This window comes from Oryctolagus cuniculus, chromosome 17, assembly GCF_964237555.1.
Source record: "Oryctolagus cuniculus chromosome 17, mOryCun1.1, whole genome shotgun sequence".
NCBI lineage: Eukaryota > Metazoa > Chordata > Mammalia > Lagomorpha > Leporidae > Oryctolagus > Oryctolagus cuniculus.
In genome coordinates, this window is record NC_091448.1 from 49,008,334 (window position 1) to 49,033,378 (window position 25,045).

Genomic DNA, 25,045 nt, shown 5'->3' on the forward strand with positions numbered 1-25,045 from the left:
GAGTTACAGAGAGGCAGAGGCAGAGAGAAAGGGAGAGCAAGAGTGAGAGGGAGACAGAAGTCTTCCTCCCTCTGGTTCACTCCCCCAAATGGCTGCAACCACCAGAGCTGAACTGATCTGAAGCCAGGAGCCAGGAGCCAGGAGCTTCCACCAGGTCCCCCACACCGGTGCAGGGGCCCAAGGACTTGGGTCATCTTCTACTGCTTTCCTAGGCTATAGCAGAGAGCTGGATCAGAAGTGGAGCAGCCGGGACTCGAACTGGTGCTCATATGGGATGCCGGCGCTTCAGGTATCCTGCTTTTACCTGCTATGCCAGAGTTGGCCCACAATTCATTTATTTTAAAGTCAGAGTGACAGGGAAAGAAAAGAGACAAGAGAATGAGAGTGAGAGCGAGACAGACTGATCTCCATCTGCTGGTTCCCTCCCCAAATAGCTGCAAAGGCCAGGGCTGGGCCAGGCCAAAGCCTGGAGCCAGAAACTCCATCCTGGTCTCCCACATGGGCGGCACTGACCCAAGAACTTGGGCTACCATCCATCGCCTTCCCAGGCATGTTAGCAGGGAGATGATGGGCAGTAGAACCCAACTGCCACTCAAGAGGCAGTTTAACCTGCTGTGCCACAACGCAGGCCTGCTCTCCGGTTCTTGATTGGTCAAACCTTTACTGAGGGCTGGCTCTGTGGCACAGTGGGCTAAGCCTCTGCCTGCAGTGCCTGCATCCCATATGGGCAGGCGCTGGCTGCCTCTCTTTCCATCAAGCTCTCTGCTATGGCCTGGGAAAGCAGTAGAAGATGGCCCAAGTCCTTGGGCCCCTGTACCCACGTGGGAGACACAGAAGCAGCTCCTGGGTCCTGGCTTTGGATCGGTGCAGCTCCGGCCATTGCGGCCATTTGGGGAGTGAACCAGTGGATGGAAGACCTTTCTTTCTGTCTCTCCCTCTCTCTGTAACTCTACCTCTCAAATAAAGAAATAGAGTCTTAAACAAAAATAAAAACAAAAACAAAGACACCTTTACTGATGCCTGCCCTGTGTGGCTGGAGGTACTGGCCCTGCTCCGGCTTTGGGGGAGGGCTCCCAGTCCTGTCTGATCTGCCTCCAGCGTGGGCAGCCCTTCCTGGACTCCTCTAGGCACAGCCAAGACCAGGCTGTGACTTCCTTGAGAACCACCCTGGAGCCTTAGAGACCACAGGAGAGACGGTGGTGGTGGTGGTGGGCGGGGGGAGGGGGTGGGGGGGGGCTACTTTCTAGGACCGGGCCCTTACAGTACGGCTATGACAAACATATTCCATTAATAAACATCTCAGATCCATTTAAGAAACAGCAGATGCATCATTAATGTGGCCTGAATACAGTCCACAGGGAAAAGCGTGTCCCATGTCCGGCAGCTGCACAGAGACCTGTCCTAACTGATGGCTACTTAGTACCCAACAATTGGTCTGCAGCATCAAACACTTCAAGAGCAGAGAGGTGAATGAATGATTGCCCACTGGGCGCTGGAAATAAAGATTCAAACCCAGACCCACAAACCCACAAAGCAATGATGTCTCTGACGTGGGGCAGGACCAGCGCACTCCACCCGCTGCCTGCAGTGCCCTCCCCACAACCTCCATCACTGTCACGTTCACAGGTCATGTGGTCATCACAGTGGCAATGACACGAGAAGGGGCGCGACATCCTCCCACCAAGCACCAGGTGTCTGTGGCTTCCCAAGATTCCTTGGGAAGGAACCCAATTCTGACATAGATTCTTTACAGCCCGCTGTTCCCGCCTGCCTTCCCAGCCTCCTTCCCCACGGGCACACAGCTTGCTGCTTTATCCAGCGCGTCACTTCCCCGCCCTGCGCCTGCTCCCACGGGGCACTCTCCCCTTCTTCCTCCTCCGCGTCAAGGCTCAGCTCACGGGAGTCTGTCGTCCCCACCCAGGCCTCCTGGACCCCGCTGCTCTGAGGCCCCAGGCGACAGGGTCTCTTGTTCCTTCCTCCCTTGCTGTCACAGGTGCTGTCAAGTTAGGCTGTGAGGGCAGGGAAGGGCTGCACCAGTCCCGTACCACAGGGCCACCATGAAGCCATGAAGCCGAGGGTCACTGAGGCTTCTGCCAAGAATGAATGAATAAGGGAGGGAACCACATTCCTGACCCGCCAGCCCCCACACTGAAGCCTGGGGGGCGTGACTAAGCCTTGATTCGTGTGCACGTTTGCCGATTTCAGTGGGAGATCCTACCAGAGCACTCAGTCACGTTTGTTTCCTGAAGCAGTTTACCATCGGGACTCCATCTGTGGCTGAGCACCACCGGCTAGCAAAGTGCAGTCGGACCCACAGTGGACCTCTACACCCCCGTCTCACACAGTGACATAGTGCAGTTCTCACATCTGCATCACGGGCAGTCTGCATCCAGAAGGCAGATTCCCAGGCCCAGACAGCGCTGGGGCGGCCAAGCCTCGGGGCTGGCCGGGAAATGAGGCGAGGAATTGCACAGTTCTGCTCAAGTCACTCTCTGCCCACTCGAGTCTGAAGGACAACACCCTCTCTGAGGTCATCGCCCGCTCCTTGCCCAGTCCACTGTGAAGCTTTTGTGGGAAAAAGCGTTAGACCTGTAATCCAGAACCTTCTACAGGACAGTGGCCCTGAGCAAGTTGTCTCCTTCATCAAACGGAGGAAACACCCTCTAGGGTGATTGCTAAAGATCAGATGTAAAAACCAGGGGTCGGAGTCATGGCGCAGGAGGATAAGCTGCCACCTGCAACACTGGCATCCCGCATGAGCGTCAGTTCAAGTCCTGGCTGCTCTGCTTCTGATCCCGCTCCCTGCTGATGCACCCAGGAAGGCAGCAGCAGGTGAACCAAGTATTTAGGCCCATGCACCCACTTGGGAGACGCAGATGGAGTTCCAGGCTCCTGGCTGTTGGCAGTCATTTGGGGAGTGAACCAGCGGATGGTTCACCTTTCTCTCTCTCTCTCCTCCCCTCTTCTCTAACTCTACCTTTCAAATAAATAGATAAATCTTAAGAAAAAAAATAATAATAAAGGTTAGCTGCAAAGCACAAAGCCCCGTAGGATGTCTGCTTTCCTACATGGGACCACGGCACATGTATAGGGCAGGTCTGTGACACTGGATGGGAAAAAAAGCTCCTATCTGTTTTCCCTACACTTGACTTGAAATGCGGCACTTCCTCCGCTGTCAGCATAGGCCACAACCATAGCAGCAGTAGCAGTACCTGTGATCTGGAAAACCAGCTATCCACCCTCTCGTATGATAACCGCTGCAGGTGTCTCAAGAATTTTAAACTCATCGCTATTTTAAAAGAGTTATTAGACCCACTGCTTTAATGTAGTAATACAGACCCACTTATCAATAACACTTAGAAAAATATTCTGATCATTATATTTCAACAAAGTTGCCTCTTTGTAAACTTTTTTAAAAAAGTAAGATTTACAGAGAGTGCAGGAGAGAGAGAGAGAGAGAGAGAGAGAGAGAGAGAGAGAGAGAAAGAGAGAGAGAGAGGTCTTCCATTGGCTGGTTCACTCCCTAGATGGCCACAGCAGCCAGGGCTGGGCCAAACCAAAGCCAGGAGCCTGGGGCTTTTTCCAGGTCTCCCATGTGTATGCTTTTCCCAGGCCATTAGCAGGGAGCTGGATTGGAAGTGGAGCAGCTGGGACTTGAACTGACACCCATAAAGGATGCTGGCATTGCAGGCAGTGGCTTTGCCTGCTGTACCACAGCACTGGGCCTTCGTAAACTTTTATGTGTTTTGTTTGTTTGTTTGTTTTTGACAGAGTGGATAGTGAGAGAAAGAGACAGAGAGAAAGGTCTTCCTTTTGCCGTTGGTTCACCCTCCAATGGCTGCCACAGCTGGCATGCTGCGGCCGGCGCACCGCGCTGATCCGAAGGCAGGAGCCAGGTACTTCTCCTGGTCTCCCATGCGGGTGCAGGGCCCAAGCACTTGGGCCATCCTCCACTGCACTCCCTGGCCACAGCAGAGAGCTGGCCTGGAAGAGGGGCAACCGGCAAAAGAATCTGGCATCCCGACCAGGACTAGGACCCGGTGTGCCGGCACCGCTAGGTGGAGGATTAGCCTAGTGAGCCGCAGCGCCAGCTAACTTTTATGTATTTAAAAAATCAAGCTGATGAATGGACAGATGGGAAAATGTGTGAATAAGTAAAATGTCAATGGTAGGCAAGGGGCAGACATGTGCTCAGTGTAAAGTTCAACTTTTCTGTAGGTCTGACCATTTTCATAAAACAATGGTTAGGAAAAAACATCTGAGACAGGGTCACAAAATTGGCAAAAGGGTCTATAACACAGAAACAGATGAGAATCCCCTGGCGTACGAGGTACTAGTGTCCTTAACCAGCTAGCAAATGCACCCAGTGTGTTCTGCACCCAGGGGCAAGAGACCCCAGGCCCCTGGGTGCTGCTGCCACTTGGGCTGGCAGCCTTTTGCTGGACCAGCACATGTAAAAGCTTGTCAGGAGCACGGTGGCCAGTGGTGTTTCCTCCCACCCCAGCACCCAGCCTTCGTCAGACCCCATAGCTCTAAAGAGAAAGACCACTCCAGAGGCCAAAGAGCCCAAGAACATCAGCCTGGAAAAGGCCCTGAACAGGAGAGGAGGCACCCACAGAGACCACCCCATCAGTCCTCCCGACCACCTGCCCGCGGGCTGCAACTGGCACCAGGGTCCTGGGAGCTGACTAAGAGAATTCACTAAAGAACTATTAATAATAATAACAAAGGTGGTGGGTATTTGGCACAGTGGGTAAGAGTTCAGGCTCTGCCCCCGATTCCAGCTTCCTGCTAACATGCACACTGACAGGCAAGCAACGGCTCAAGTGCCCATGCGGGAGACCCAGACTCAGTCCCAGCTTTGGCTTTGACCTGGTTCAGCCCCACCCAATTGGACATTTAGGGAGACAACCAGTAGGCAGAATTTCTGTACTTTTCTCTCTTTCTCTGTTCCTGTCTCTCTGCCTTTCAAATTAAAAAAAAAAAAAAAAAAAAAAAAAAAACAGTGAATCAAACTTTTTAAAAATTCAAACAAAACAAAGAGTTCAGTAAGATGGCCAATTAAGACAAATATTCAAGTCAACCAACCACTCTAAGTACAAATTAGACAGGGAAACAAAAGATATTTTCCAGAGTAGCAACAAAAAACACAGTACAGATGGGAATAAAAAGTCCTTGTACATTAAGACCTCTTTGAAGACAATGATAAACTTTGCAGTGCAATATTTTTTAAAATGTCAGCAAGCTGGGGACATTAGGGACACTTGCATTCCATATCAGAATGTCCAGTTTAAGTCCAAATACTCCACTGTTTTTGTTTAGATTTGTATGCTTTTATTTTTTATTTATTTATTTGAAAAAGTGGAGGGGGGGGAGTTCAGTGCTCCCAATATGGGATGTCCATGTAGCAAGCAGTGGTTTAACCGACTGTGCCACAAGGCCAGCCCCTGCTACACTGTTCCGATCCAGCTTCCTGCTAATGAGCACCCCGGGAGGCAACAGGTGATGGTGGAAGTGTTTGGGTCCCTGCCACCCACGTGGGATGCCAGACTGAGTTTCAGGCATGGCTGCTGTCGGCATTTGGGGAGTGAACCAGCAGATGGACCATCCCTCTCTATCTCTTGCCATGAAAATAATTTAAAAAGAAAAAAATGCAGAATTCTTGGCTTGATCTTAGACCCACTGAATCAGAATCTTAAAAAAAAAAACCTCAGCAAGTGGAGACACATCCTCTTCCTGAGCAGGAGGAGACGCTGGGGCGATGCCCCCTACGTGACCTTCGTTTAAAGTCAACCCCAAGGAGCTTCTTTTAGAAATCTGAAAGGCTAATGTGAAGAATAATCAATAATTTTTCAAAAATGAAAGTGAAAATCTGCTTTATCAAATATCAAAATTCACTGCATATCATAAAGAACGTATTCATATTAGCGGTGCTACTGTAAAGAAAACAGTTTAACTTTATTTAATACCAAATGTCTTCCGAGTTTTTCTTACTTTCACACAACGCGCAGACACTTTAGGGGCAGCGTCTGGCTGCAGAACAATCTCCTACAATCTGTCTGATCTGCTCTAGCTCGTGCCACGGGAAGAAGCAGCCCCCACGACACTGAGCCTCTCGGAGCTCCAGGGCCGGCCGACAGCCTCTTCCAGCGGACGCGAGCGCAGGTCCTAACTGTCTTCCAGGAGCAGGCTCTCGGCTCTCAGCTGGGCCCTTCTTATGCTCTCCAAGTTCAGTTGCTGGTATTTCCTTTTAAAAAAGCCACACTGCAACAGAGGGAGGGGAAGCCCGATTAGAGGTGTAAGATAGCGCGCTTTATGTTTTAGAAAACCCTATTTCTGGTTGCCCCTGAAACAGCCCCTACACTTCTCTGCTTCTCCTACTTCCTGTTCCCTGTCCCTGCCTTCCCCTGAATCTCTCCCAGTGAGCCAATTGCTCCAGACTTTACTTTTTTTTTTTTTTTTAGGTTTTACTTATTTATTTGAGAGGCAGAGAGAAGTCTTCCATCTACTAGTTTACTCTTCAAACGGCTGCAGTGGCTGGAGCTGGGCCGATCTGAAGCCAGGAGCCTGAAGCCTCCTCCGGGTCCACCACGCGGGCTGACTCCCTACCTGCCTCTGCACCCCTAGAGCACTCTAACTTTTCTTAATTAATTCTGCAAAGCATGATAGTTTTGGCTATACTGGATCTAATTTCACTTACATAAAAATATTCAAAATATGGCCCAGTCGCTGAGGACAGAGAGATTGAGTATGGCTTCCTCCATCAACCAGCTCAGTCAGTAGGAAGAGAACCACAACTCGGTGGGATGATGGCCACCTGGAAGTTTCCAGAAGGCAGCTCACAGGAAAAGCATAAAACCCAACGCCCATGACTCAGGCATCGCCAGGCAGAGTCTTCAGAGGAGTGAGCGCAAGGGGTGGGGATGGACATTCCCGGCAGGGGACTCACCGATGTGCAGCACAAAGGCGTGGCCCTCCTTAGGGAACAGTCCAGCTTGTTTTGGGAAAAAAAAAAAGAGCAAGATTTAAAAGGGTGGTTGTGGCCAGGGAGTGCAGTGGAGGATGGCCCAAGTGCTTGGGCCCTGCACCCCATGGGAGACCAGGAGAAGTACCTGGCTCCTGCCTTCGGATCAGCGCGGTGTGCTGGCCGCAGCACGCCAGCTGCGGTGGCCATTGGAGGGTGAACCAATGGCAAAGGAAGACCTTTCTCTCTGTCTCTCTCTCACTGTCCACTCTGCATGTCCAAAAAATAAATAAATAAATAAAAATAAAAGGGTGGAGAGGGGCAGATGCCAGAGAGTAGACATTTGCACATTACAACAGGGAAAGCAAGGAAAGGTTCTCGCTGGGGGATGACAGTCAGATCTGTGTAACAAAGACCTCCCTGTACTTCAATATCTCAAGTAGATTTTTTTTTATTCTTTCAAACTGTTTCACTCACTGGCCAAACAGGGGCTGTGTGTGACTGAAGGAAAAAGGAAACTTGGCCAGGAGGCCAGGGTAGCCGCTCCTGTCCTAGGAAGCAGTGCCCCAGGCAGGGCCCAGGCCTCTCCGGCCCAGTGAACCTGAGTAGAACTGACCTTGAACAGGATGGCGATAATCAGGACCAAAACCAGCAGGCCACCAACACTGCTGCCAAGGATGAGCAGCAGGGAGTAGTTCCACTCATCTTGCAGGAAGACGACGGTGATCTGGACATGACAAAGAGACCATCTAATACATCGGGGAAGCAAAGGAGGAACATGCTGAAGAAGCAAAACATGAAGGCTGGCCACATCCTGAGTATCGATCGTGACTGATAAGGACAATGCAGAAAGCTAACCATCTCCACTGCTTTTTACTCATTTTGAGTCAGGTGATCAGGATACTTGGTAGGAAAACTATTTTGGTGTCTTAGCTGGAAGAGCAAAATGTGTCAGGAGACTGTGACCTTCTACTGAAGATGTTCCCGCCATTTGAAAGAGGGTCCCAGGAGTCAGTTCTCTAGGTTTTAAAGGACACTGACTGGGGCCTGCGCTGTGGCTTAATGGCGTAACGGGTAAAGCCACCGCCTGCAGTGCCAGCATCCCATATGGGCGCCGGTTCAAGTCCTGGCAGCTCCATTTCTGATCCAGCTCTCTGCTGTGGCCTGGGAAAGCACTAGAAGACAAGATGGCTCAAGTGCTTGGGCCCCTGCACCCACGTGGGAGACGCAGAAGAAGTTCCTGGTTTAGGATGGGCCCAGCTCCGGCTGTTGCAGCCATCTGGGAAGTGAATCAGCAGATGGAAGACTTCTCTCTCTCTCTGCCTCTCCGTAACTGTGCCTTTCAAATAAATGAATAAATCTTTTTTTAAAAAGATTATTTATTTATTTGAGAGGTAGAGTTACAGACAGTGAGAGGTAGAAACAGAGAGAAAGGTCTTCCTTCCATTGGTTCACTCCCCAGGTGGCCGCCACGGCCGGCGCTGCACCGATCCAAAGCCAGGAGTCAGGTGCTTCCTCCTGGTCTCCCATGTGGGTGCAGGGCCCAAGCACTTGGGCCATCCTCCACTGCTTTCCCAGGCCACAGCAGAGAGCTGGACTGGAAGAGGAGCAGCTGGGACTAGAACCAGCACCCATACGGGATGCTAGCATTGCAGGCGGAGGATTAACCTACTGCACCTCAGCGCAGGCCCCTGAATGAATAAATCTTTAAAAACAAACAAAGCAAAACAAAAAGGACATTGTCCTAGGAGACAGAAACCAAGATGCCAGGGCTGGCATTGTGGCACAGCAGGTTAAGCCTCTGCCTGCAGCATCCCACATGAGTGCCAGGTTCAAGTGCCAGCTGCTCCACTTCCGATCCAGTTCCCTGCTAATGTGCCTGGGAAAGCAGCGGAAGATGGCCCCTGCCTCCTATGTGGGAGACCCGGATAGAGTTCCAGGCTCATGGCTTTGGCCTAGCCCAGCTCCAGCCACTGCAGCTATTTGAGCAGTCAACCAGCAGATGGAAGATTTTTCTCTCTGTAACTCCGCCTCTCAAGTAAATAAATAAATTTTTAAAAAAGAAAGAAAAGGAAACCAAGAGTCCACATCCAGCTGGGTGTCACCCTGTGTCCTTAAACTTCTTAATTCATGCTCATTGTCTCCAAAATGGTGACTCATTGCAATGACCTCCAAGTCCTCTCCAACTCTGTTCTGACAGCTCCTTTTGATCTTGCACAAACCCCTAGTCTTCGGCGACACGGTCTCCCCACAGGAAGCCTACATACAAAGGTACCGGTCTGCCCTTCCCCAGGCTAAAAGCACGTGTGACTTCAGCAACACGAAAGTAAACGCACACTGCATCCGTGCGCACCACCGCAGAGCTCTTCTACCGGAATGCCTCCCCGCGCTGTCTTCCAGGGGTCCCCTCAATTCTAGGAGTTGCATCCCTCTTCTTACGGACTGGGCTCTGTGGGGAAGCTCAGGGAACGCCAGGCCCGCCTGAGGGCAGATGCGGCCTCCTGCGTCGTGGCCAGAGCGTGCTCCGGGGACTCGGGCGAGCCCGGGGCGCCAGCACGACTTCTCTGCCTGCCCTGAGCCCTGGGTTCCCTTGAAAGGCCTTCTCCAATGACACTATAAAGGCTGATGGACATGGGGTGACCCTCCAGGACTTGAGAACAGGAAGGCACCCAAACAAAGGAGGAAAAACAGGAAGAGAGCTGCCTTTCTCTCCCACAGGTAGGAGGCTGGGAAGCTAACACACCCGGGTTTAGGAAACGAAAGCAGTCCCAGGGAGGCACTGGTGAAGAGGCCAGATCGGAGTAGACCTTTAGTCCTGTTCTAAGCGCACAGGTTCCCAGCAGGGCCTCCAAGCTGCCCTGGTGGGGCAGGGAGGAGCAGGACACAGGGCACTGCAGCTTGCAGCCAGCACCGGCGTGAACTACCCCACAGCCATCCAGGAATCGTGACTGGTCTGAGCTTGCCTCTGCCAGTGACTGACATGGGCTCCAGTTCTCACTATAAGATAAGGGGACATCTCCTGGGAACTTTTAGGAAAATTGTCCTCTGTGAAAAGGGAAGGTACCTGGGAAAAGAAATCCTTTTGTTACTGACCCCTTGCGTCCTACTGTGTCCTCTGCCATCTGAAAATACAGGCTACGCAGATGTGGCCACTTTGTGCGGGCTTCATCCCCAACACACACTAGAGTACGGGAGGAGGGGCAAGGCGGCGACCCTGGGTGTGCTTCCCTCACTAGATATGCAGCATATGCCCTTCCGGAACCTTCGCTGGGGTTCCTTACCTCAGCTGAAATGCATTTGGAGCACCGCTATTTATACTCATAGATTCACTCCAAGTCAGATGCTTGTTTGTTTGTTTTTTTTTAAGATTTTGTTTATTTATTTAGGAGGTAGAGTTATAGTCAGAGAGAGGTAAAGACAGAGAGAAAGGTCTTTCATCCGCTGGTTCACTCCCCAAGTGGCCACAACGGCCAGAGCTGTGCTAATCTGAAGCCAGCAGCCAGGAGCTTTTACTCGATCTCCAATGCAGGGACATGGGCCCAAGCACTTGGGCCATCTGCTACTCTTCCCCAGGCCATAAAGGAGAGCTGGATGGGAAGAGGGCAGCCAGAACACGAACCAGCGCCCACATGGGATGCTGGCACCACAGGCAGAAGTTTAGCCTATTGTGCCACAGCACCAGCCCCAGGTGCTTTTTTTTTAAACATTTTTTTCTTATTTATATTTGAAAGAGAAAAGAGAGAGAGAAAAAAAAAAAAAACGCAAAGATCTTTTATCCACTGGTTCGTTGTTCAAATCCCACAACAGCCAGACTTGAGCCAGGCAGAAGCCAGGAGCCTCAGGTCTCCCATGTCAGTGGCAAGAAACCTAGGAGCCATCACCTGCTGCCTCTCAGGTGCACATTAACAGGAACCAGGAGCTGGAGGCAGAGCCAGGACCCAAACTCAGGCAGTGTAATATATGATGCTGGTGTCCTAAGCAGCATCTTAACCGCTGTGCCAACTGCCTATCCTAGGATACAGAATTTCATCAGTTTAGGGGAATCTATGCTCTAGAAATAAAAAAATCAGTAATACCTAAACTATATAAATTTAGAATATGTATACAAGATATTGTTAACAGTAGTAACTCCCTTTGGGAAGAGATACATAGGATGAGGAAGAATGAAAGGATAATTATTTTCATTTGGTGCCTTCTATGAGGCTTGGATTTTTTTTTTTTTTTTTTTTTGGTATTATTTACTTTTTAAAACCTGGGTGCTTGGGGCCGGCACCATGACATAGCAGGTGAAGCTGCTGTCTGCAGTGCCACTGATCCAGCTCTCTGCTATGGACTGGGAAAGCAGTAGAAGATGGCCCAAGTGCTTGGGAACCTGCAAGAGACCCGAAAGAAGCTCCTGACTTTGGATCAGCACAGCTCTGGCCGTTGTGAAGTGAAGAGTGAACCAGCAGATGAAAGACCTCTTTCTCTTTCTCTCTCTCTCTCTCTCTCTCTCTCTCTCTCTCACTCTGCCTCTACCTCTCTGCCTTTCAAATAAATAAATCTTTTAAAAAAAAAAAAAAACACACAAAACCTGGGTGCTGGGATCAGCATGTGGCACAGCGGGTTAAGCTACTGCCTACGACGATGGCATCGTATGAGTGCCAGATTTTCAAGTCCTGGTTGCTCCACTTCCGATCCAGCTTCCTGCTGATGGCCTGGGAAAGCAATGGATGACGGTACAAGTCCTTGGACCCCTGCACCCACATGGGGGACCAGGAGGAAGCTCCTGGCTCTTGGCTTCAGATCAGCCCAGCTCTGGCTGTTGCGCCCATTTGGGGACTGAACCAGCAAATGGAAGACCTCTCTCTGCCTCTCAAGTAAATAAATAAATCCTTTTAAAGATTATTTTGTTTACTTGAAAGAAAGGTAGAGTTACAGAGAGACAGAGGCAGAGAGAGAGAGAGAGAGAGAGAAGTCATCCATCTGCTGGTTCACTCCCCAAATGGCCACAACAGCTGAAGATGGGCTGATCTGAAGCCAGGAGCTTCCTCCAAGTCTCCCATGCGGGTGCAGGGGCCCAAGAACTTGGGCAAAATCTTCTTGGGCCATGCTTTCCCAGGCCATAGCAGAGAGCAGGATCGAAAGTGGAGCAGCCAGGACCTGAACCAGAATCCAAAATAAAACTTAAAAAACAGAAACACCGAGTGTGTGCAGTAAGATGCCTGCATCCTGTATCGGAGGGCCTGGATTTAAGCCCTTGCTCCACTCCCAATTTCAGCTTCCTGCTAAACACGCCCTGGGAGGCAGCAGGTGGTGGTTCAAGTACTTGGGACCCTGCTATCCATGCGGGAGACACAGACTGAGTTGCTGGTTCCTGGCTTTGGCCTGGCCCAGTCCCGGCACCAGCCTGTACACCTGTTTCATACTGTAAACACTGAGCTGCACACTAGGGAGGTTGTTAATGTATACAGACAACAATTTCCCACCTAGGAATTTTTTTAATCAATGTATCTTTGAATCAGAGCATATATGGCTGTTGATTCCAGCCTAGTTATTTCAACCTAGACCTCCCTCCGCTTAGGCCTCTCATTCAATTGCTTTATTTATCAGGCAAAGACAACGGAGGCAGAAGCTGCCCCGTTCCATGTTGCAAAGGCAGCTAATGGCAGAACCGAGCTCAGGGGAGCCGAGACTGAAAGCAGAAAGAAGGCCACAGCAGAGCTGTGTGGTGGGACTCAGAGGCTCCGCACACCTTTCCCAGGAGGTGCCTAGAATTCCAGGTATTACCTGGGTTCTGTGGTTCTCTGGGTTCAGCCCCACATAGAAAGATTCGTTGAAAACAATTTTCCCGAAGACCTGCAGTTCACGGACATCTCTTAGTAACTACAAGATGGCAGGAAAGAGGGCGGGAAACAAGACAGATTTTAGACACGAACTCAACCGTTTTTGCACAGTGCTCACCACCTTTCCCTTCGAACGTGTTCCTTCGCCCACATTCCCTAGCTTCGTTCATGGCCCCAGCCACCACCAAGCAAGGCATTTCCAGTTACTCCCCAGCTTCTTTCCCCTTACCTCTTATCTTATGCCCAACCCCCACCCAAAGTCAGTTCTTGTTTTTTTTAATTTTCTCTAGCACCCGTCCCCACTTCTCCATTCCCCACTGCTGCTGCTTCAGCTCAGGCCTGGTGCTCTCACGTGGTCACCAGCTCCCACTTTAGAATAAAGCCAGGGACGGGCTGACATACCACCCGCGTGCAGATCTGGGGCAAGAGCAGTGGCCAGAAGTCCAGTGGCCAGAATAATATTGGCAAGCTGTGTTATCAGGAAGGACAGAACAGCTGGTGGTGAGCCAGGGCTGGGGGTGAGAAAGGACAGTTCTGGAAGATGGAGAATTCAGCAGAGACCAGATCCTGTAGGACCTTACAAGTCGCAAAGAGCATGGATTTTAGTCCAAAAGAAGCAAACGACTTTCTTTTTAAGACTGATTTATTTCAAAGTCAGAGTTAGAGAGAGAGAAAGAGACAAGGAGAGAGGATAGAGAGAAAGAGAGAGAGAGAGAGACATCTTCCGTCTGTTGGTTCACTCCCCAGATGCCCGTGAGGGCTAGAGACGGGTCAGAACCAGTTTTTGCTCTTTTTTTTTTTTTTTTTAAAGCAGAAGAGAGGCACAATTGAGTATTTGCTTTTAGAAGATGCAGAGGGGCCCATGCTGTGGCGCAGAAGGTTAAGCCTCCACCTGCAGTGCCTGCATCCCATTAGGTTCTTGTCCCGGCTGCTCCACTTCTGATCCAGCTCCCTGCTAATGCACCTGGGAAAGCAGCAGAAGATGGCCCACGTACTTAGGCCCCTGCACCCACGTGGGAAAAACGGAAGAAACTTCTGGCTTCAGCCTGGCCCGGCCCCCACTTTTGTGGCCATTTGGGGAGTGAACCAGCGGATAGAAGACTGATCGATCAACCTCTTTCTCTCTCTGTATCTCTGCCCTCCAAATAAATAAATTAAAATTTAAAAAAAAATTTTTTTTTGACAGGCAGAGTGGACAGTGAGAGAGAGACAGAGAGAAAGGTCTTCCTTTGCCATTGGTTCACCCTCCAATGGCCGCCGCGGCCGGCGTGCTGCAGCCGGCACACCGCGCTGATCCGGTGGCAGGAGCCAGGAGCCAGGTGCTTTTCCTGGTCTCCCATGGGGTGCAGGGCCCAAGCACCTGGGCCATCCTCCACTGCACTCCCTGGCCACAGCAGAGAGCTGGCCTGGAAGAGGGGCAACCGGGACAGAATCCGGCGCCCCAACCGGGACAGAATCCGGCGCCCCAACCGGGACTAGAACCCGGTGTGCCGGTGCCGCTAGGCGGAGGATTAGCCTAGTGAGCCGCGGCGCCGGCCCTAAATTTTTTTTTATAATTTTTTTTGACAGGCAGAGTTAGAGACACAGAGAAAGGTTCACCCCCCAAATGGCCGTTACGGCCGGTGCACTGCACCAATCCGAAGCCAGGAGCCAGGTGCTTCTCCTGGTCTCCCATGGGGTGCAGGGCCCAAGCACTTGGGCCATCCTCCACTGTACTCCCTGGCCACAGCAGAGAGCTGGCCTGGAAGAGGGGCAACCAGGACAGAATCCGGCGCCCCGACCGGGACTAGAACCCGGTGTGCCGGCGCCGCAGGCGGAGGATTAGCCTAGTGAGCCGCGGCGCCGGCCAATAAATAAATATTTAAAACAAAAAACGATGCAGAGCTGTTACGAGAACTATCTGTAGAGTGCGGAGAAAACAGAGGCAAGAAGCAGGGGTTCAAGGTTGCACTGCCGTAGCCTCCACCACCCCACCTGGTGGCCGTAGAGATGCAGAGGAAAGACTGGATTCGGCATGAACTTAGGCAGGGCTTGCTGCTGGTGTGCACCGGGGATCTCAGACAGGGAGGAGCCGCAGGGAATTCCCGGTACGGAGCCGGAGAAAAATGGTTCTAGAGAGAGCAGCCTGAGCGGTGAAGGCAGGCGCTGGGCAGCAGGTGGGTCGGGGACCAGCCTGGGACACGGGACAGCAGCACCCGAGGCGTTTGCGGCTCCGGTACCTGCGCAGCCGGACCCAGGGCGAGCTCGGCAGCCACGGTCACGTTCTCTCTGGCCGACCTGACAGCGCAGCTCACGGAACACCACTTTTCCACACGCTGGAAAAGCAAAGCCCGTCAGCTAGCCCACGGCCTGTGCGGCGGAAGGGCTGGCATCCTCCACCCTGTGCACGCGGGGATCTGAACGTCCCGGAGCAGACAGGGTGCACGGTGCCGGCGCCCATCTCAGCCCCGGCTACAGTGACCCGGGGACGAGGCAAAGCAGCGTCTCGGGGCCGCCCCCCGTCCGCCCTCGCTGCAACCCTGGACAATCCCGGCCGCTCCCGTCTCCCGCTCCCTCAGTCTGTCCGGGCGGCCGCGCTCACCTGAAGCCGATCGCTCACACAATCACTCTGCGGACCCTGGGAGCACACCGTGAGGTTCTGAAACGACAGCCATTGGCGCCAATGAGTGAGCGACCACCACCGCCCCCCTATCGCACCCAACTCCCCAGTCCGGTCAGCCTGGGCGAGACGCGCATGCGCAGGGCCGGGCTCTAGGACCCAGCAGGCAGGCAGGCAGGCGCGCGCCTACGCGTCACGCGGAAGTCTCGCGGTGTTTGCGTTTGAACTACTTGGCGGGTGCCGGCCATGGCGGCGTCACTCGGTCCGGCTGGAAGCCGGCTCTTTAGAACGTATGGGGTAGCCCGTGGCCAGGGGCCGCGGCGGCGGCGGCGGCAGCCGGGCCGGGCAGTGGCGCAGTGGTTCCCGCCCGAGGATCGGAAGCGTTTCTTCAGCAGCAGCGCCAGCAGCGACACCAGCAGCGCCAGCCACTCGCAGTCCGTGGCTTCCGACAACCCTGAAGACCCCGACTACCCCGGCAGCCCGGTCGGTCGTCGGCGGAGGCGTCCTGGCCGCCGCGTCTCCCGGAATCGGCCGACCGCGACCCCGAGACGCCTGAGGCTGCGAGCTCGGGCCCCGCAGAAGTGCAGCACCCCCTGCAACCCGCTCCGACCGCCGCCCTTCCCCGGCCGCAGCCCCGGCAGCCTGAGCCACGACCTCAGCATGTGCAGCCAGCCCACGGATGGCGACGAGCTGGGCACCAGCGCCTCCCTCTTCAGCTCCCCGGCCTCCCCAAGGGGCGCCGTCGTCCCCACCGGCCCCTCTGCAGCCCACGTCCCGGCAACACCCCTGGACCGAACGGTTCTCCCCGGCTCCCGGGAGACAGCACCCGGAGGCAGGTTCACCAGGATGGTCCTCCGAGCCCGTGCCGGCCTCAGGTCAGCTCTTTTTAGCCTTACAGACTCGGGAAACCCCGAGGACTCCGAGTTCGGGGTAAATGGGGAGAAGGGGGGGGAGTCCTGCGGTAACAGAGGACGTGTGGGAAGCAGCCTGGAGGGGCCGGGCTCTTGGCAGCAACTGGGGTCCCCCAAGGCTGTTCCCAGAGACTGTAGGAAAGCCAGTGGTGGCAATGACTGTGTCGTACCTGAGAGAACGCGGCCAAGCCGGAAGAGGAGACATCGAGAGGCAGTGGAGACCTCCCTCCAGTGTAAAAAAGGCCACAGGGTGGGGAAGGAGTCAGCCCTCGCCCGGGACCGGATTCGTTTACAGGACGCCTGCTCTTGGACTAAAGTCAGGGCCTCCTTCAGTTTCCATAAGAAGAAGATCGTGGCCGATGTGGTGGAGGTGTGCAGCGCCCACACCACTGCCAGCTCCCTCTCGGGGTCCCTCCTGTCGGACTGCTCAGACCATCCCGGCGCGCACAGAACCAGCAGCGCGGTGTCCCCCTGGCGCTCGTCTTCCATCTATTTGCTAAGCCCCTTAAACTCCCTGCACGTCACGGACAAAAAGGCGTGCGATGCTGAAAAGGTTTACTGGGAATGCAATCAGGAAGGCCCTGTCCCGTTTAGCTATTGCCTCTCCAGAGAAAAACTGGAATGCTGCGAGAAGATCGGGGAAGGGGTGTTTGGGGAAGTGTTTCAAACACTTGCTGATCACAACACGCCCGTCGCCCTAAAGATCATTGCGATCGAAGGACCCGATTTAGTCAACGGAGCCCATCAGAAAACCTTTGAGGAAATCCTGCCAGAGATTATCATCTCCAAAGAGTTGAGCCTCTTGTCCGATGAGGTGTGCAACCGCACAGAGGGCTTTATTGGGCTGCACTCGGTGCACTGCGTCCAAGGGTCCTACCCTCCCTTGCTCCTCCAAGCCTGGGATCACTACCACGCAGCCAAAGGGTCCCTCAATGACCGGCCTGACTTTTTTGAGGAAGACCAGCTCTTCATTGTATTGGAGTTTGAGTTTGGAGGGACTGACTTAGAGCAGATGAAAACAAAGCTGTCCTCCCTGGCCACGGCCAAGAGCATCCTGCACCAGATCACGGCGTCCCTCGCCGTGGCAGAGGCGTCCCTGCACTTTGAGCACCGAGACCTGCACTGGGGGAACGTGCTGCTGAAGAAAACCGACCTCAGGGAGCTCCAGTACACCCTCAACGGGCAGACCAGGACCATCCCCACCTGCGGGCTGCAGGTCAACATCATCGACTACACCCTGTCCCGCCTGGAGCGCGACGGCATCGTGGTGTTCTGTGACGTGTCCAGGGACGAGGACCTGTTTTCGGGGGAGGGCGACTATCAGTTCGAGATCTACAGGCTCATGAGGAAGGAGAACAACAACTGCTGGGGCGAGTATCACCCTTACAATAACGTGCTCTGGCTCCACTACCTCACCGACAAGATCCTGAAACAGATGACCTTCAGGACCAAATGCAACACCCCCGCCATGAGGAGAATGAGGAAGAAGATCCAGCATTTCCATAAGACAGTGCTGAACTTCAGCTCCGCCACCGACCTGCTCTGCGAACACAGTCTGTTTCAGTAAGCCGAAGGGCTCCCGCCCAGAGGGCACTGGTTCTGGAGCCTCGGGTGCTGTGCCCCAGCCCCAGCCCCAGAGCAGGGGAGATTTCCATTGCCACTTGTTTTCAGACAGCTAATCAAAGAATTTTGTTTCCAAATGGAAGCTGGAAATGTTTAAACTTGCTGTTAACAAATATCCTTAAAAATAAACTACAGCTGAGAACAAGTATTTACAACGTCGACGCCCTCTTTCTAATTGCCAGCAGGCTGTTCTGTAACTTCCTGACTGTATGTTCATTTTTGAACCTTGACGCTTTATGTAACCTGAGGGGGGGGGGGACACACACACACACACACACAAATAGCTGCAGGCTTTGTGGTGCAGCAGGCTAAGCTGCCACTTGCGACACTCACATCCCAAATCAGATTCACTCCCACCTCTGCTCTGATTCAGCGTCCTGGTAATGGACTTGGGAGACTGCAGATGGTGGCCCAAGTACTTGGGTCCCTGCCACCCATATGGGAGACCTAGCTGGAGTTTGCTTGCTCCTGGTTTTGATCTGGCCCAGCCCTGTTGTGGGCATTTGGGGAGTAGACCAGCAGATCGATCTCTGTCTCTCCCTTTCTGTCTCTGCGCCACTTAAGTATATAAAAATCTTTTTAAATAAAGTCAGGAAAGGCCCAGCTTCAGCTGTCATACTGATCAGAGCCCACTGCCTTAGGTTTCAAGGCTGGCTTTGGGAACCAGACTAGAGATATGGAGTCAAAGCAGAGATGGGGAAAGGAAAGGGAGATAATAGGGATGCGGGTAGTGTAAGAAATGTCACATGTTTATCAGTTTTCAAAGGCTACTCAAAAGGTTTGCATTTTTGCTTATGCATCAAGGAGAGAAAAACAAATGTTGCTTTAAGATTTGAGTGGTCGATACTCCTGAACGTGACTTGGGTAATTCACTCCTAATGTTTTCCGAAAGTTCACTAATCTTGTCTTCACTCCTTTTCTAGAACTCAGTTTTTATACCTTTGAGGAACCAGTCACTCCAGACAGAGATGTGTTTGTAATAAAGAATCGTCAGCAAGTACCTGAGTCTTTGTCAGGGCCTTCACTTTTACAATCTGGAGACCTTGTAATTTGACTGGGACACAAATCTGCAGCTGAAATTCGGCTCCAAAGAGATTCTCCCCATGTATCTGCAGATCAAATCAGACAGTAGACAGTCAAGGCTGGCAGGACTCGGCCGCCCGCAGCTCTGCAGGGATGGGCCCTGAGCACTTACGTTGAAGAGGAATTCTTTGTGGTCAGAAAGCCCCCTGCCCATGTTCACGTACATCACTGACGGTCTGCAATTCAGAGGACATGGATTAAGCCTCAGGGGTGCCCTTCTCACTTGGAATGAACTTTAACGCTTCCATGTGGATACACTATTTGGATACACTAGGACAGATGGCACCAGGCCCTTAAGAATCAAAGCTGAATGTCAAAATGTCCAGTAGGGGTGGGTGTGTGGTGCAGCGGTCAAGTCACTGCCTGGGATACTCGCATCCCATATTGAGGTGCCTGGTTCAAGTTCCAGCTACTCTGACCCAGCTTCCTCTTTAGGCTATTTTATTTTTTTAAATTTATTTCCTTGAGAGGTAGTGTTACAGAGAGAGTGGTCTTCCATCTGCTGGTCTACCTCCCAGATGGCCACAACAGCTACAGCTGACCGATCTGAAGCCAAGAGCTTTGTCCGGGTCTCCCACGTGGGTACAGGGGCCCAGGCCATAGCCAAGAGCTGGACTGGAAGTACAGCAGCTGGGACTTGAACCAGCACCCACATGGGATGCCGGCACTGCAATCGGCAGCCCCATGCCACAGCACTGGCCCTGGGCTGGTTCATTTTCTGTTACACCTTAAAGTGATCTTACCTTTCTCTTTATTTCCCAATGTTACAGCCCCTCTCTTTCCTCCATTATATCATGTCAGTTCTCTTTTGTACCAGGACCAGTTGGCACTGCTCCTCTGATAACCACCGGGGGTTTCTAGGACCTGACCAACGGTGCCCTAGAGTTCAGTGTCAGAGCCTTGGGCTCTGAGCAGCCTCTTAGAGAAAGGCAATGCCCACTTCCTCCCTGACTGACTGCAGAGAGTGAAGTATCTGTGACTACAGCAGTCACAGAGGTGTTGGCCCTGGGCACGACTTACTTGGAAAGAGCTGCAACAAAGGCGTGCTTGAATTGAAGGCTGTGGGTCTCTATAGCCGAAGAAGATTTTTCATTGGAACTAGGAATAAGAGTGTTAGTTCACAGTGCATCTGCTTTGTATGTAAATGTTGCATCTGTACATTGGCTCCCTGGGGTTTTGGGAGAGTTGGATAAGAAAAGGCTCTTGGAGGTAAGAAATTAGAATGCAAACGAATCACAACAAGACCATACTTAGACAAACAGTGATTTCAAAGATTTCCGGCATCAACAATTGGGACCACGTGATTCTTAGCTGTGGGGTCATCCTGTGCATTTCTGATGCTTACCAGTAACACCCCCAAGTCACAGCAACCCAAAAATGTCTCTGAATCACCCGTGCTTGAGAATCCCTTCCCAACTGTGCAGTGCCTCCACCCCCAGGCATGCAGGTTAGCAGACAACAGAGTTATGCCAAAGTTAAGCCAGAACTAGAATTCCCATCTGAGCCGCATTGTACACCACAGTTTTATTTGTGAATAAAAGAATATTTTGAATATCTTTGATACCAAGAAAGCTGAGTCACTGCAGAGTAGGTACCTTTTATGGTCTCACTCTGACAGGGCCATAGCTCCCAGCACGCATGTGGGAGGGAGATTTCTTCCAGCGCCACAGCCTACATCTGCGGAGAGGCACTACTTACTTGGTGAAGGTCACGGTGATGTTTGCTGTCCTGTTTGGAAAAGCACTTTCCTCTAGCTGCCAAACTACCAAAACATTTGCCTGCTTTAAAGGGGAAAAAAATTGTCATAGCACCATATTCAAACTGCTTATTACCAACTAAGCAGACCTAGGAGACAGAATTCCTCTTCCCCACAGCGACTTTCACATCCCTTACTCGTGTAAACCTCAAGGTGTGCTGTGAACACAGCATTATTTCCCCTTTGACAGTTGAGGGAACCACTTCAGAGTTCCCCAACACAGAAGGTGGCAGGAGAGGAACTCACCTTGGAGCCAGTAACTTGGCCAGGTGTTCTATCCTCCCCCCAACTTCACCCTGCTTCCCTGAGGCGAGCCAACATTCTGGCTGGCTGTACACCAGAAAACTCTCCCCCATCCCACACTCTCTCCTTTCAGAGCACACAGCAGTTCTAGGCCCAGCTGTAGATTGACCACAGCTGAGATTCAGATGAGGCTAGGATGTAGAAGGCGGTGACCCTAGGGTGGTGCGAACAGCCAACCAGTCAAGGCAGACTCACAGATGACCTCTTGAATATGGGGTGACCGATCTTGCACTTCATGATCAGGACAGAAGCAACTGGCTTAGGGTCATCACACTGAATGTCTGGAGAGGGAGGCTGTTAACACAGAAGATACTTCTTAACAACAACAAAACCGGCAGTCACACCCTGCCAGGAGCTGGGGACACAAATCAGTCTGGGTCCCTTATCTTTCTCACACATTGAATTTACATTCAAGGCCAAGGAATAGTTCTGTGAGCCAGCTACAGAGAACAGCAGTGCAGAAGAAAATGAATTCAGCTCCGGGGAAGCCTGCCAAGTCTTTGTGGGGAAGGAGACACTTGAGCTGGACTGTGGGCCAAGAGCACCCTTGATGCATTGAGAGTGGAAGGCCAGCAGGAGCCCAGGCACTGCCACGCAGCCATTCTCAGCCACGGTTCCTCATCTGGACCACTGGCTGCAGAACCTTATTGGAGGGACTATTTTCTGACTTCTCCCAGGGACGGTATATTCTATATGTATAAGAGATGTTTTCATGTTTGCCTACAAGGGATGCTGTCCTAGCCCAAATAGCCTAAGATGACCAGGGACAAACCTCTACTTTGACAAAGTCAGGTTTACTGACTCATTGCCAAGAGGGAAACTGTGCAGTGGTCCATCTCACCAGAGAGAGGGCTATTCATGGGTTCTGGGGAAGTGTGGAGTTCCAGCAAAACGTAGGCGAAGCAGGGCTGGAAGTGCAGGGGTCAGGCCACATCAGGCCCTTTTCCTTGGAAATGGTTCCATTACTAGAGGTGTGGAAAGCTCCGTCCAGAAACACCACCTGAGGCTCAGCACCTCAGATGGGAACGGACGTTGCTTCTCTTTGTCAAAGTGACAGTGACAGAGAGATGAGTTCATAATAACAGATCGGACCTCAGACAGCCGCGCTTCTGATGGCCTGTGAGCGGGAGAACAGCCTTGCTCGGTGTCGTCCCACTTTGCCACTGCGGGTAAGGCGGGGGGAGGGTCCCAGCCCCAGGGAAAGGCCGGGTAGAATTCACTTTTCCTTTCTCAGTGCCTTAGGGCAGCAGAGCTCGCTTCTCTCCCTGGTTAAGAAAGGCTGCGAGCAGGGATTCATCCAGTTACTACTCATTCATGTGTGAACCAGGAGGAGGGGGAGGCAGCGCCAGGAAGCAGATAGGCGTCCCCGTTCCCATTCCCATTCCCATTCCCATTCCCATTCCCATTCCCATTCCCATTCCCATGTAGTTACCTTTTGCATCCTCTTGAAGTGTAAGTTTCGGGGATAACTCAGAGCCAGACTGGTCATGAAGGAATCCTCCCCAGAGTTAGTCAGGCTGATGTTCATGGTCAGCTCCTTCGTGAGACCTACCACCAGTTCCTGCCTGCACAGGGTATAGATGACAGTGTTACCAGCTCATCCAATCGATAAAACTTGGACGCGCCAGGACAGCATGCTCTTTACTGACTGCTTAGGTAAGTTACTTCAAGGACACCCTTAGCCTGCACTGACTCACCTTTAACATAAGCAAACGCCTGGCCGGCCACACCCATCCCATGGGTTGCTGAGTAAGATAAAATAACATCTACCTTTGACTTAATGCTGACCACGTGCCAAGAACTGTGCTTCACACACTCGACTAATCCCATCAATAACCTTATGAAATAATACAGGGCCCATGTGGCACAGCAGGGTAAGCCACCACTTGGATACCCATATCCCATACCAGAGTGTTGGTTCAAGTCCCAGCTGCTCACTCCTAATCCAGCTTCCTGCTAATGCGTTTCGGGTGGCAGCAGACAATGGTTCAAGTGCTTGGGTCTTTGCCACCCACATGGGAGACATGGATGGATTTCCAGGCTCTTAGTTTCAGCCTGGCCCAGATTGGCTATTGCAGGAGTAAGCATATATATAGGAGATCTATTTCTCTCTCTCTCTCTCTCTCTCTCTCTCTCTCTCTCTGCTTTGCAAGTAGATGAAAATTTTTTAAAACTTAAAAATAAATAGTACAGTTACTCCAGTTTTATAGAAGAGGAAATAAGCCAAGATAGGGTAATTTAAGATTTACTTATTTGAAAGAGTTCTATACAGAGAGGGAGAGAGAGAGAGAGAGATCTTCCATCTGCTGGTTCATTCCCCCAGCCAGGATTGAGCCAGGCCAAAGCCAGGAGCCAGGAGCTTCATCCTGGTCTCCTACATGGGTAGCAGAGGCCCAAACACTTGATCCGTCTTCTGCTGCTTTCCCAGGTGCATTAGCAGAGAGCTGGATTGGAAGTGGAGCCGCACGGACAGGAACTGTCTCCCATCTGGGACGCCAGCCTCGCAGGCTGAGGCTTTACTGGCTACGCCAGGGCGCTGGCCACAAGAGGGGCTATTTTGCCTGAGGTCTAACAACCTCCACGGGGAGTTGGGAGAAGTGAATCTAAATCTGCTCCTACCACCGAGCCACTCTGATCCCAAGCAGGGTTCTCCCCGACACCAGCGCGGTGACTGCACACGGATTTCTGAGCACGTTCTATACACCGCGTGCTCTCTCACTGGAGATCAGTGTGTGTGAGACGCACACACCATTCTGCCCCCACTGAGGCAGCTTCCTTGGCCTCAGCTTTCCGACCCACAAAACCGCCCAGGCCCTTCCAAATTAAAGGCAGGAGTCCATTCAGCCTGGAGAGACTTGTCCTTCCAAATGCTGATGAGCTGTGGGGCCCTGGGCTGCATAACCACTGTCAGCCATTGAAATACACAGGAAAACACTAACCACACCAAGAAAACCTCCTAACCAGCTGAAACGTCCAAAGGCGAAATGTGCAGCTCTGGAAGCAACATGATATGTGTTGTCACTGCTTTGTTTTATTTGACAGGCAGACAGAGCTTCCAAATGCTGTCTCATTATCTAGATGCTCACAACAGCCTGGGTCAGGTCAAGGCCAGGAGCCTGGAACTCCATCCAGGTCTCCTACGTGGGTGGCAGGGACTCAAGTATTTGAGCTATCAGCTCCCAGGGTGCACAGGAGCAGGAAGCTGGAATCAGGAGCGTGACTGGGACTCAAACCCAGGGACTCCGATATGGGACGTGAGCATCTTCCCTGCCAGGCCGAATGCCTGTGCCGTTTGGCTTTTTATCACAGCTGAGAAGAGGCTGGAGATAAGCTGCAGAGACGGTGACAGCCTGCCGTGAGGACCCATCTGACAGAGGAGACGCACACGCCTACAGGCACGGGGATGGGAAGAGGGAGGAGGAGTCAGACCGCGGGGTGAGCAGAGCAGAGACAAATGAACAAGACAGGGAGCCAGTGATGTGTTCCAAGTTTCCAGCTTGCACGGCCGAGTGGTGCCACTGCCAGCAGGAGAGAACCCAGGAGAAAGAGCCCGTCTGGTCTGGGACGTGGCGAGAGGTGTGTGTAGGATGACGAGCTGGAGGAGTAGAAGTGCCCGCTGGATCTGCCGTCCTGGCGTCCAGGGGAAGGGTGAGTGTCACCAGCCTGCTTCACCCAGTGCCTTCCCCTGAGGCCCAGGAACAGTTTCACAGGGCCTGGGATGCCGATGTCTATGTCGGCACAGGTGACTGCCTAGGGAGAGGGGTCTGCAGTATTCATTAGGTTCTTCAGGGGGTGCGTGAACACAGAAAGGTCAAAAACCACTTAGATCAATGCCCTTGAAAAAGAAGAGCTTGCTCACTGTGGACACCAGGGGGCACTGTTGGGCAAGCCGTGTATGCTGTGTCTCTGGCTGGCAGCTGGTGGGGAGGGCTTTCTGGGCTGTGATCCACTCCCTGTTAGAAGCAGCTGGAACGCCTGTTA

The 25,045-nt window shown here is 52.4% G+C and overlaps 2 protein-coding genes across 19 annotated transcripts in view; one reads left to right on the forward strand and one right to left on the reverse strand.

The window, feature by feature from the left end:
* Window positions 1–5,934: 5,934 nt before the first annotated feature.
* Window positions 5,935–25,045, reverse strand: part of ITGAE (integrin subunit alpha E) — a 57,873-nt gene continuing 38,762 nt past the window's right edge. For 3 of the 18 annotated variants that reach the window (XM_070061226.1, XM_070061222.1, XM_070061228.1), the window contains 12 exons: window positions 22,497–22,629; window positions 21,260–21,358; window positions 20,704–20,786; window positions 20,026–20,103; window positions 19,118–19,181; window positions 18,924–19,031; window positions 15,371–15,427; window positions 15,009–15,104; window positions 12,734–12,829; window positions 7,581–7,691; window positions 6,950–6,994; window positions 5,935–6,264 (listed from right to left, as the gene is read on the reverse strand). In XM_070061226.1, the coding sequence (XP_069917327.1) occupies window positions 6,169–6,264; window positions 6,950–6,994; window positions 7,581–7,691; window positions 12,734–12,829; window positions 15,009–15,104; window positions 15,371–15,427; window positions 18,924–19,031; window positions 19,118–19,181; window positions 20,026–20,103; window positions 20,704–20,786; window positions 21,260–21,358; window positions 22,497–22,629 (1,066 nt within the window). In that variant the 3' untranslated portion in view covers window positions 5,935–6,168. Of the gene's footprint in view, window positions 6,265–6,949; window positions 6,995–7,580; window positions 7,714–12,733; window positions 12,830–14,763; window positions 15,105–15,370; window positions 15,428–18,923; window positions 19,032–19,117; window positions 19,182–20,025; window positions 20,104–20,703; window positions 20,787–21,259; window positions 21,359–22,496; window positions 22,630–25,045 lie in introns of those variants that run through there. The other 15 variants (XM_070061223.1, XR_001795252.3, XR_011383629.1 and 12 more) reach the window with 15 other exon arrangements.
* Window positions 15,608–18,070, forward strand: HASPIN (histone H3 associated protein kinase). The gene has a single exon (XM_051825359.2). It carries the CDS (start codon window positions 15,635–15,637, stop codon window positions 17,864–17,866), a length of 2,232 nt encoding a protein of 743 aa, XP_051681319.1. The 5' UTR covers window positions 15,608–15,634; the 3' UTR covers window positions 17,867–18,070.

Bases quoted from the DNA above. Each gene is read 5' to 3' on its own strand.
- HASPIN (XM_051825359.2), top strand. From the start codon at position 15,635: ATGGCGGCGTCACTCGGTCCGGCTGGAAGCCGGCTCTTTAGAACGTAT.